The 13034-nt window shown below is 32.6% G+C and overlaps 1 protein-coding gene across 1 annotated transcript in view; it reads right to left on the bottom strand.

Annotated features, from left to right (window-relative positions):
- LOC142346190 (uncharacterized) overlaps positions 1–13034 on the bottom strand; it is a 59805-nt gene that overhangs the window by 41231 nt on the left and 5540 nt on the right. Inside the window, exon 3 of the mRNA XM_075398700.1 lies at positions 3757–3954. Coding sequence (XP_075254815.1) covers positions 3757–3954 — 198 coding nt within the window. The remainder of the gene's footprint in view (positions 1–3756; positions 3955–13034) is intronic.

Below are 13034 nucleotides of genomic sequence, written 5' to 3'. Positions count from 1 at the left end.
TAAAATATTAACGCTTGAAATTTTCTAACCATCGTTGTTTTCATTAAAAACTTCCTCCCGGAATTCATTTACCGGATAAGTTTGCATGAGTTTTTATGAGAAAAAGAGGCCCGGTAATGTGAGTTTGCACATAAATTTCCGACCTGGCTCATCCACAATTTTGGCAGAAATGACTACCAAATGAGGAACAGCTGGAAAACCGCCCAAAACTTCAAGTTTTTTTACAAAGAAATGTATATGAACAAAAGATTGCATTCAAAGCAATTTACTCAGTGGAAGGAAAAATGTCGCATTAGAAAAAGGACACCAGCCATTATTAAAAAAGCAGGTCAAGACGAACAACAAAACCGAACAAGAATAACAATAAACATCAATTACATTAAAAAAAGATAATTAACAAAATCAAAATAGCATTAGAGAAAACTCAAACTAAACAAAATAAATAGTACTTCAATAGAAAAAATATGGGACCACTCCCTAGTAAAGTTCGGTAACAATTAGACAAAAAAGGACAAAAATCAGTAAAGTAAAAAAATTGGATAATTTTTTAAATAAAAATCATCAATTTCAAAATAATCAAAACTAAAGGGACAGGAATTGAAATCATCCAACATGTTATGACCACATACGCCTCTATTAGCATAAAGATCCGTCATTATTCAATATTTAACAAATCGAATAACAAATAGAGTCAACCAACAAAAATTAAATAAAGACTGCGAGAAAACGCTGCAAAGTCATATTTTGCCCAACAAAATGTGTTCAATGGAGCCTTCGTCCGACTCCAAAAACGTGTTATGCGATATCTCATTACTGAGAATAGGTGACAAGTAGACAAAAAAGCGAAAAAACGGCAAAGTTATGTAATACATTATTCATGCAAGCCATGAAAGCCATTAGCTACAAATTGAAATAATTCAATTGGTTCGTTTACTTGTCCAATGGAAGTGTTTGTGTTTATCAAGAGTATGTTTTACGTCTACGAATAGAACCTCATATATAGACAATCAAAAGTTAGTTTACTTTTTTGCGAAAAACCCCTGTCGAAGCCAGTAAATTAATAACGAATCCTTCAAAAAATCAATTTTATACATTTGTTCCTTCCTTCGACAGCAATAATGTCATATGTGAGATGTAATGAACGAGATACGATAACAAACAGACGAAGAGAATAAAATTGCGAAACTAAAAAGTGTTTTTTTATACAATTTCTTTCAAAGTCATGAAAGCAATCAACTATCTTCTTAAATCAGTAAATAGGCTCATTTATTCCTCATCATAACGCCTGTAAAATTTTTCATTATTCAAGAAATCTCATACTATTAAAAAGACAAAAAAAAAACGAAATTTAAACACAAAGGTAAAAAATTAATTTAATCGAGAAAGTGGTGTCGAAGCCATTAAAATCATAGTCTACATTTTTAGAGACTTTATATGTTCAATTGCGCCCCATTTTGAAAGCCAATAATGTAAAATGTGAACTGTCATTACTGTGATAATTTGACAAAAAAATAAAAACCGTGAAAAATGGGCCATCGCCTGGAAACAAAGAAAATGTGAAATCTAGTAGTATCAAAGCCAGAAAACCGTATCTTAAAGCATAAAACCGCAAAAAAGAAAAAAATTATTCAGTAGAAAGAAGAAGATTAAGAATCAGTCTTTTTTTCTGATACTAAGCTACTAATTGACCAAATTAGGAAAAAAATAGTTGCAATGTTCAATAAGCCATTGTTTATATAAAAAACAAGAAAATTTAAAAGTCAAAATCACCAAAGAAACTAGATACTTTGTTTATGACCGCTTAGAAAATGGATTACACCCATCAACAGTTAGCTTTGATTTGAATTTTTTTGTTCGTTAGTTAACATAAAAAAATTAATTTTTCTTTCAAAAAAGAGCGACGGATTACATACGATCCGAAAGTTTTTTTTTGGAACGTAACAGTCCAAGATTGGATCAAAAACATCCCTAATATTGCTTTTTATCCATTAAGAACGCTCAATTGTTTAAAATTTTATTGAAGTATATAATTTGATAGTTAAAGATTTAAAAAAAATGCTGCGGTTTTTTTAATCATAGAGTATACTAGCAAAAAAAGCAATTGTTGATTCCAGACTTTTCTCAATGGAAGTGGAACTGGGACTAGCTCCCCTTGGAGTTTATAAAGGTTGTGATTGTGTTAGTTGTTTTTATTTGTGTATGTCCGGCATACTTAATCAAGGCATATTAAAGTCAAGGCACTTTTTTCCGGCACAATAAAGTGGACTAAAGAAGCTTATTTTGGGCAATTTTGATGGAAAAGTCTGAATTTTGAAATATTTAGCCGTAATTTTAGTAAAAAAAATTAAATCAATAAAGTCAGCAATTTTTTTAACTTTAAAAATGAAATCAACAGTACTATTGTTACCAATTTTACAGATCCGTCTAATATTAAACAAAAATTTAAACCATAATAACTTGCCCTTGAAAACGAAATTCAAAAACTTTTTTTAAATTTCAGATTATACGATGAACGGGCTTTTTAATGATACCACTCACAACTCTGTACGATGAATATAACGATCAGTCAAAAATAACTGAACAAAAAAGCTCATTTGAGTAAATGGTCCCCCCACCCTCAAGAGGGGTCGGAACATCAAGTTGTTTGGCTAAAACATAGCAGAAAATTACATTAAAAGTGCTTTTTAGTGAAACTATGAGCCACGAGTCACAATTTTCTAAAAATCAATTAAATATCTATGCTCTATTCTTCTGCCAACTACAATTTTTCTTGCAGCTCTTATCAGCTCTTGCAGCTTTCTTGCAGCTCTTAGAATTATCAAGGCGGATTACCCACTATTAACGGCATCGAATCAAACAAACTTTTAAAAAAACAGTCAGAACAAAACAAAAAGTCGATGCTATTATCATAAAAATTTGATATATTACATAACTAACAGAAATGAGATCTTGAATTAATCATCGGAACAAGCTTTTTACGAATTCTAAGGCAGATTTAATTCCTTGCCAATAGTTTTTCAACTAAAGTACTATATTACATTATTTTCATGTATTCAAGCATTACCATAGTGAACCATAACATCTACTAAACCTTACTATTTACTTTTACTATCGTATGACCCCACGTCCTCCCTCCCCCTCCCTTTGTTCAGCTTACCAATTTTGCTGTTTTTCACTACATGACTTTAATGACGTTAACTCAATGTCACCCTGAAAATCTCATTGCTGTGGAATTAGTGGAAATTTGTGTGTGAATTCTAACTTTTTGCCACGAAATAATTTTTCATCACATTCACCTCAGTTAAAAAAAAACGTTTTTTTTTATGTACTGTTGATTTTTGCTGTAAAAAATACTGTAATATTTTCATCAATTTACAACCTTCAAAAACTCACTGCGTGAACAGTAGTTCTCACCCTTATAGCGGCGAATTTGTCAAATTCCTAGACCTGAGATAGTCACTTGACACCGTTGACATGCGACTTTGAAAAAGTTGGTTAGAAAATAAATTAATTTAATATGATAGAATTTGAGATATTTTGGGTAATAGTAGTTTACACGGTTCAATTAATTTACATATGAACTATTACTGAATTTTTGCTGCTAAAATGGGTGTTTACAATAATGAAGACAATCCAAAAAATATGCAAAACTTTAAACTTTTTTGGTTAGATTAGTTTCTTGATTTTTTCATCAAAGCACTCAGCATTGACGGTATAGTTTCTATAAGAGGTCAAATGTGGAAACATCCCACTGACCGGTTTGGCGTCCAGTTCGAAGGCGATATCGTTCACCCAGATACTGGAAGACTTGGCAAACTCCACCCCAACTCCCATCCAGTAAGTTTTGCCTACTTCGTACTTGGCATTGTCGGCCACCAACATTCTCCAGTTAAACTTGATCACTTCATTTTCCAATGCGTTCACTGTGCCGAAGTCGAAAATGTATGAATCGAACTAAAATGGAGCCAGAATTTCATTAAAGAAAAATTGAAGAAAGCGAATGTCCCAAAGAAGACTAGATAAGGTTAAAGATTAGCCGTAAAACTGTTTCCAAAACATTTCTTGTATCTGATCGATCTTCTGAGATTCCAAAAGTTACTTCATTCAAATAATACATCGGGTGCCGGCCATAAGAAATCATGGGATTCATCAAAGTCCTATATGACCCCAGACCAAATTTTTGGCCTCGAGTTATTAAAAAACTAAAAATTCTAGTTGGAAGAGACTTTATAGACTAAAATGCACTGTCGAATTAACCAATTAAAGTCGAGATAAAGTTTTTTCATGGGTCGAGAAAAAGTTTTTTTCATAAACTTTTTCGTGTAAAATGCTTTTTCACGGTTTTCTAGTGGGACGAGGAAAAGCATTTTAGTCCAGCTAAAGAAAAATCATGGTTTGAGGAGCATAGTCTTATCACGGACCAAGCAAAGATCTTTTCATTGCTCTGCTTTTATGAAAAATATTGAAAGCTTTTTAAAAGTTTCTATTGTCTCTGTACATACTGAAGCAGCATGCTGAAAGACCAAACAGAGCAGTCCAACTTAAAAGATAGGTCTGAACTTTTTCAATTCTGAGATAGACACTGGAGTATATATCCGCATTACTTGACTGAAAAAAACTAGGTAGTTTCATTGTTATTTGTCTTCTTCGCATTAGTCCTGATGGAGATGTCAAACTTGTTATTTCTTTTCTCACCAAAAATTTTGAAACCTTATACAACAACAACCCGGTTGACCACCATAAACTTTTCTTGGCCACCAAGCCATATATGAAAAAAATGGTAACTTGGCAACCATAAACTTTTTTGTGTCAAATGCTTTTTCACGGTTTTCTAGTGGGACGAGGGAAGATCTTTTCATTGCTCTGCTTTTATGAAAAATATTGAAAGCTTTTTAAAAGTTTCTATTGTCTCTGTACATACTGAAGCAGCATGCTGAAAGACCAAACAGAGCCATATATGAGCCATATAAGAGCCATATAAGAGCCATATATGAAGTAAATGGTAACTTGGCAACCATATAGCTGACCATGGAATTTAATCAACATTGCTCAAAAAGCTCTTAAAACAGCCATGCTTTGCACTCTGAGTGGAGAAAAGCCCTTCGAGACACTTGAAAAAAATTGAAGTTCATGGTGTCTTGGGAACCATATCCAAGACCATGCACAATTATGGTACTATGTAAAACCATGAAAATCGAAGTCAAAACATACAAAAAAAATACGGAGAACAGTTAAACTAACATATTTTGACTATATTAAGCCTTCCAAAAGTCAAATTCGGTTCGTTCAGTTTTTGCGATTTCTTGTCAACCATATTCAAGACCATAAATATCTATGGTCTTTCTCATGGTTGCCAAGAAAACCATGAGTTCTCAATTATTCTTAGAGAGCTCTAAAAGTCCTGAGATAAAATTTTTTTCTTAGATAACACTCATGGTTTTCTTGGATATAATGCAGGTACCCCGGATGCCTCTTTAAATGTCAACAGGTATGTTTTCATATGCTTTTTTTACCAGTTCAGGTAAAAAAGCGGTTTTGTTCATGGTGCTCTTGCGACCACGAAAATCCCATCATGCATTTCTTGGCAACCATTGAAGCATCATACATGGTTTTCTTGGCTACCATGGCAACATCATGCAGGAAATTTTTTCATAGTTTCTATGGAACCATATATGGTTCTTGGATATGGTTGCCAAGAAGCGTCAACACGGGAAAGACTTTTTGATTGATTATTGGATCGGAAGAATTAAGGACGTAGAAGCATACTTGGCGACAACGTAATTAGCAATGGCGAGCAATAAAATAGATCTTTTCTTAGATTCCATTTGTTTATGAGACTTTGGTGCGAATTCTATTTTAAGCAATTTTTACAAGTTCATAGATACTTTGACGTTTTCACAAATCTTGTGGTTCATTAGCACCTTCTTTAGTGCTTATTCCCCTGGATGATTTATATTTCATAGTTATGTTGACCTCTGTTACATGACTTTGCTCATGTCTACGTTAATTGTTCATCTGATTTCAATCATCGCTGTTCTTAGTTCTTGTTCTGATTAACTGTCTGTTTACTCTTGATTTTAAACAAATCTTTTGTAACTTTTTTTCATATCATGTCTTATCTAAGTTGTAATCCCCGAAAAATGGGTTTTTCATTCTAAAGTTTTCTTTCCTGCTTTCCAGTTGAGTTCAAATCTTCATCTGTTGTTGTCTTTAAATTGGTCAACCGCCGATCAATTCATGTATTCAATAATATAAAACCTGGCAAATCAAACTAAACAAACAATTCTTATCTAAGATTCATTCGAGCCGCGAATCAGCACAATTTTCTCAAACACACAAACTGTGTACGACATGAAGTAGACAATAACAAATTTATGCAACAGAGGTCAGTTATGAATTAAAAGTCACCCAAGTGAATTAGCACTGAAGAAGGTACTGATATACCACAAATCTTATCAATATCTTATTGAGGTAATGAAATAAAATATTTAACTTTCATTACACAACATATCTAATTTCTCTAAAAAGAGGTTCCAAGGCTCAAAAACAGAATTTTTGCAGGTTGTTCAGGACCTTTTCGCATATATAGCCAAACAGAAAACCTTTATCATTAGTCATAGATTCTAAAATTTTTCTCTTCATGATTTCTCTCTATGATTTATTTCTTGTGAACTGTGTTGTTGTTCTTCTAAACTCAAGCAAGACTACGAAAATTAATCGCGGGTTTTTTTTCTGACTTTGATCCTTGATTCGACCAATCGAATTGCACACGAGGGTTAAAACAAAAAACCCCAAAAAAGTTAGCTAACTGACATGGGGATAGCAAACACAATGTTTTGGTATCATAGTTAGGTTTTTTCCTCTTTTGCAACTGACTGAAAATCCTGAAAAACACCAATCCAAATCTTTTTGTTTAGTGAGCGAAATCAAAGCCTACAGAATACAGTTAGTAAATCCACTTCATTACTTCAATTCTAAGTTCACTGACGGCGATCCAGTGAAAACAATTTATCATAAGGCTGCATGAAAAAAAAATCGAACGTGTTTGATATCGTCAAAGCAGCAAAAACAAAAATACTTCGTTAATTGGTCGATGATAAAATACGTGCAATGAAATCGTCATTTTTCTCACATATTTCTTATAAAGAATATTTAGAGACACGTTTTTGTTAGTGTTGAGTTAAGCAAACATATGCACATATTCAAAAACCAATATGCAGGACGCAAAAGAAGAAACAGCTACAAAATGTTTTGTTGACAATGGCTGATAAACAGAAGGAGTCGAGGGCCAGACCATTGCAAATGAAAAAGAAAAGCTAAATGCATTGCTTAAAATAGGTGGGTGCGTTTCAACTACACTAGGACGAGCTCTCGAAATTGTTTAAGTGACATCCATCAAGTAATTCAATTCTTTTCAACGAAATGGTCATTAGTGCCAGTTTGAATCCACCTATTATAAGCTAAGCGCTACAAATAAACAATTAGAATAAGAGGGCAATAGACTATTAACTACAAAAATCCTAATCTACATACTTAAAGGGGTTTTACAAATTCAGTATCAAAATAAAATGAAAGGCGATCCTGATAAAATTACTTTCAATGAAAAAGTAATTCTGCAACCCAAAATACTGACTCTTGACAAGCATGTCCCGCTTGACAATGAGAAGAAATAGAAGATAACAAAGGATCTCAAACATTAAAATTCAAGATTCAATTAAACAAAATTATCAAAAAGAGAACAAATTACACAAACGCTATATGGTCTCATCACCCAATAACTTTCCTCAAATATTGTTTTCCATTACATCGAAGAGAAACGAAACTTCTTTAAAATTTGAAAGAAAATGGTTCGATCTTTGCTCAAAGAGATTTCAAGGTGGATATTTTTTACATTGTATTTTTTTTTCATATATTCTATAACCAGGCTTTGATTTTTTCTGTAACTGGGCATATCTTTTCGGATGGCACTTTAGTGAAATGTGCAAATTTTTTACTGTTTTGAAAAAAGCAATCGTACCAGTTTAATTTTTTGAAAATTATCTCAAGGACATCGAACTTCTGATTTTTCACAAATCTTCAGTTTTTCCCAGACGTATTTGGCTATTTGTACCGGGTCAATCTTCTACAGTTTTTCCTATGTATCGCATGATTCTTGTGACGAAGAGCAAAAAATATATAATTATCTTTTGGTGCGACAAGTTCATGAGTCAATTTTTCAAAAAAGTTAAACCCTATAAACCCAATGTTGAAGCCAATTCCCAATTAACAAAAGACCAAAAAACATATTAGGACAAGTCCCTAGTTATAATTCAAAGAAAGATCATTGACTGAGCATAAAACTAATGCTACCAATGACTAGGATTTGATTCGAAAAAGCATTCAGAAAAAATTCCACTACATTAATCGGAGTCCAGTAAAAAAAGTCAAAGTCAACTTGCCAAAATTGAGTAAAAAACAAAAATTGAGAAAGCGTCCCAAAAAACTCGGAACGCTTCAAATTGTTACAGGGCGAGAAGAAGACTTTCTTTTAAAACCAGTAGTTAAGAAGTTTTAAATTTGGAACACGGTAAACGTTCACTAAAAAGCATGAAAATGATTTAAGAGTCAAGACGAGATCAGATGGACTAGGTGGTCAAAATCTTTATTCAATACTTGAAGAGAAACTGGAGCAAAATTATGAAAAGAACGAAAAATTTTAACCTACTAATTAATCAGATTTCCCAAAAGGAAACAAATTTAATTAACACTGAAATCTGATTTTACTGGTACAAAAAGTTATAAAAGTTGCACAATAGTCAGGATCTATCAGATGTAATAAAATAAAACTCAAATCGCCTGACGTTCAAAATTAATGCGCACAGAAAATGATTATGCATTAAGACCAACACAATGATGTTGTTCTGTTAGGCAAATTCAAACTATATCCAGTTTCACGTGAACTGAAATGAATGTGGTTACCTTGCGAGGGAAAAAATAAACCAATTAACCAGACCAAAGAGATTCAGCAAACGACACAAAGGCACAAGTCAACTGAACTTTTAAAACTAAAAACAATAATGAAGACCTGGGGGACATACACTATGGTACCAAAATTCTACGTACAGCATTATTTCCGCTTTTAAAGCATTATTCGTGCTTCATAAGCATGATTTGCGCTACAGGAGTGAAAAAAGGGGTGAAATTTAGAAGTTTTAAGAGAAATTTCATTCTCGTTTTCTCTGCTTAAACAGAAGAGATGGTTAAACTGCTTATTTCTTTCACCGTTTGCCAAGTTGTTACGCTACGAGATGTCGGATTTTCATGGTCTAAAATACAAAAGCAATTCAACTTGAAGTCAAGATCCAGGGAACAGTATGCATACAAACGTTACTTGAAAAATAACAGTTTCGAGGCCCAAAAATTGAGCGGAAGACCCCCTAAATTGTCAAAAAAAAACCAGAAAAAAAGTTAGTTACTGATGTTTTGAAAGATACCAAAACCTCACTGGAGCGCATAAGAGTGGCTCATAACGCTTTCTTTTGCTACGATACAATTTCCGGAAACAAGGCTGCGCATGTCCAGCAACGAAATTGTTAGAGTTTTTCGAAGAAATGTAATGAGGTTTCTTGAAAAAAACACAAGACATTTGAGATCGGACAATCGATCATTTATGTTTTGGGGTGCAATAGGATCAGATGGAAAGAAATTGCCTGTTAAGTGTCCAAACAAGCTAAACACTTTTGGTTATTTGAAAATTTTAAAAATTTACGAAAAAATGCATTTTCTGGACATTGTTTTTCAACAAGATAATGCACTTGTGCATAATTCAAAGATTAATAACAATTTTTTCCAAGAAAACGAGTGGAAGGTACTGGAATGGCCAGCATACAGTCCAGATCCGAGTCTTGTTGAAAATTTGTGGGCGATTTTGAAGCAACGATTACGATTACAGTTTTTTGGGAAAATTTAGAAGAAAAAGTGTATGAAATGAGGAATGAAATTGACGCGGATGTCGTCAGAAACCTGTATGAAAATTAAACAAACCGTCTACTAGACGTCAAAAAAGCAAAAGGTGTAATGACGCGTTATTAGAAAACAAAATTTGAACTGAAAATGTTAAATTATTTGATGTTTAAATTGCTTTTTAAAAAAGCTTTAGGTGTACGTAGCTTTTTGGTACCCTAGTGTATATAAAGCTACAAAAAAGAACAGAGATGCAGAAAAACAGTGACGACAATGATGAGCACAAGAAGCAAAAGACAGCCAACTTTTCAATACACTTAAAGAACAATCAAATGATTTGCACAATTGGTTCCGTTTCAAACATCGTTAAGCAGCCTCCTGAAAATATTTAAGCAAAATGAAGAAAAAAAAATTAGTTGTTCCGGAATGAAATATTGTTTAACTCAAACTTACTCTACTTTGTGTAAGCTAAGCGCAATAAATGAACAAATAAATTAAAAATACTGCAGAAATAACAACTTTGAAGAAATCAAAAAAGCTAGACTAGTAAGGACAAAAATCTCAGCAATGTTGATCATAATTTATAACCTACGTATTAAAAAAATTGTACAAACTTATTTACAAAACGAAGTACAAAAAGAACTGGATGGATTCACGTTTAATAAAAAACAACATCTAACGGAAAAAAAGGAAAACTGAGTGGTCACTTAAATTTGTCTTATAGGACATAAAAGTAAAAAAACACCAAGATAACTTCAAACTTTAACTTTCACTAATCAAATAACAACTTCTTCAAAAATTGCAGAACAAAGATTGCAAACAATATATGTTGTCATCGACGAAAAGTTTGCACGACGTTTTTTTTTCGATAATCAAGGGGTAGGCTGATTAATTTTTGTACGCAAATTAGTCATCTGCAATTCAAAGTAACGCAATTGAACTTCTCGCAACTAAAAGTAACTATGTTTTACAAAATAATGCAAATTATCAATAAGAAAAGAATTATCCAGGTCAAGTAAAAAAAATTTTCTGGAGTTGAAACCGCAGGCTGTAAATGGTCAAGATTTTCATTGCATTTTTCCGATTATAACTCATCAGAAAATCTTTAAAAATTTATCTATCAAATAAAAAATTCATTTCATTTTCAAATTATCTAATTTTCTGTTTTTGATTGTTTAGTGGGAAAGAGCAGTGTACATGCTTTTGCTTAATGTACTGACTGTAAATAGAAGAACATGATTATGTCAGTTTGATATCTTGAAAAGAAGAACATAAAACTTTATGAACTGATTGTCAGAGGAATAACCCGGAGAACGCTTTGGTAGGAGTTGAGATAGAGTTACACATTTATCTGTTGGACAAAAACAATGAACAACTTTCATAACGAGTTGTTTGACCCGAAGCAATTTTTAAGAGCGGACAACGCTTATGAATTTCTGAAATGTACTTGCTATCTTTTGTAAGTCTTGTTCACGTGTAATCTATTTAACAATTAGCCGGAAAATTTAAAACGTAGCTTCATATGTACTATTAATAATTTTGTATTCTTAAATTTCACAATGACAGCTGAAGGATATTTGTAAAAAAAAATCTAGAAGAATCTAAAATCTAAATCTTCTAAATCAGTTGCCCTAAGTTAAACAAAACTGGTTATATAAGAGCTCTAAACATCAAAAGCATCAGTTTTAACTACACAAAGCTTGAATTCCAACTACTTTAAGCTTTGATGGTAATTACAATGCGCGTGGAACGTAGTTACATTAATTCTTCCTCATGTACTTACATTGGGAGCGTGAAATCTAAAGACAAATTTCTTTAAATATTTTGAAATTTCCATTGTTGGGAGCTCTGCTCACTTTTTCTGTTTCAGAAAGAGACCAAAAAAATTAATGTGGGCGTTGTTCACAAAAATGAATCCAGATAAATGCATTAAAAGTGGTCGCAGAATTTACTTGAGGTTGAATGCAACTTTGAACAAATTAATTCAGGTCAAACAATCCCTAATATTTGGCAAAGTACGATGAGTATGGTCGAACAACAACTCTCTTGCCAACACTTTCATTGTTTTTCTTATATATTTCTGAAATTATTTTGTAGCGATGTCTTTTTTATTATCAGGCAAAACCGGAGCAGGCAGTCAGAGTCGTCAAAAAGTATGCACCGAAATGACCCAATAACATGTTCAATTCACTAACAATTTTTTTTGGTAAAACTGAAGTTTTTGCTAAGCTTGGTTTAGCAAAAGTATCCTTGAGTTTTTCGGGTCGCATTACTTCTAAACTACTTTTGAGCGTTTGTCTCAGTGCACCAGGCATTATAAAAATCTGAGTGATGAAATATCTTGCAATAGTTTAAAGCACAAGAACAACAGTGTGATTCAAATTTTTGTTTTGAAACATTGATTAACTCAATGGGCTCTTTTTGCAAATTTTTTTGTTTTATCATAGTTTGTAAACAATATGTATGTCAAAAACGTTGCTGCCTAATTTTTCATCTCAACAAAGATTTAGTCGTTTTTTTTCAACTAGGATTGTTCAATGAGCGTTCTGTAACAGGCCGTGGAAAATCCATTGTTTCTCTTTTCATGCAACATCTTTGATAAAGAATGACTGTTTCATACACTATTAGAGGAACTTGCAGCAGTCTTTTTCAAATTTTTGTAACATATCCAGGACATTTAGCTAGAGAACTGCTTCAATCTGTATTTTTTTACCATAATGAAGCGACTTTTCATAATGCGTCAAAAATTAAGGCTGTTTCTTGCATCACCATTATTTAACCTGTTCAAAATTCAGTATTTTTTGTGCGTGCCGCTTTCTCATAATACAAGTTTAATTTTAAGCTTTGTCTTTTCTTCTTCAATTGTTTTTTTTGTAAATTATTTTGTGGAGAACTGAAATTTCGTTAGCAATTTGTCATCAGCCAACAAATTCTAGTGCTTTGCCTCTTTCATATCGCGCTAGAAAAAAAAATTCACAACAAAATTTTTACAGCCATCGAGAAAATTTTAATCATTTGAACGCATATAGTGACAGATTAACGAGTATCGAAGTGTTTGACAGCCTGGAGTTTTTTTTAAGTAAAATGAAAAT

The sequence above is a fragment of the Convolutriloba macropyga genome, chromosome 9, assembly GCF_964194025.1.
Source record: "Convolutriloba macropyga chromosome 9, txConMacr16.3, whole genome shotgun sequence".
Taxonomy (NCBI): Eukaryota; Metazoa; Xenacoelomorpha; order Acoela; family Convolutidae; genus Convolutriloba; species Convolutriloba macropyga.
Note: the sequence above shows the minus strand (reverse complement) of the source record. Positions and strands in the feature narration are given on the sequence as shown.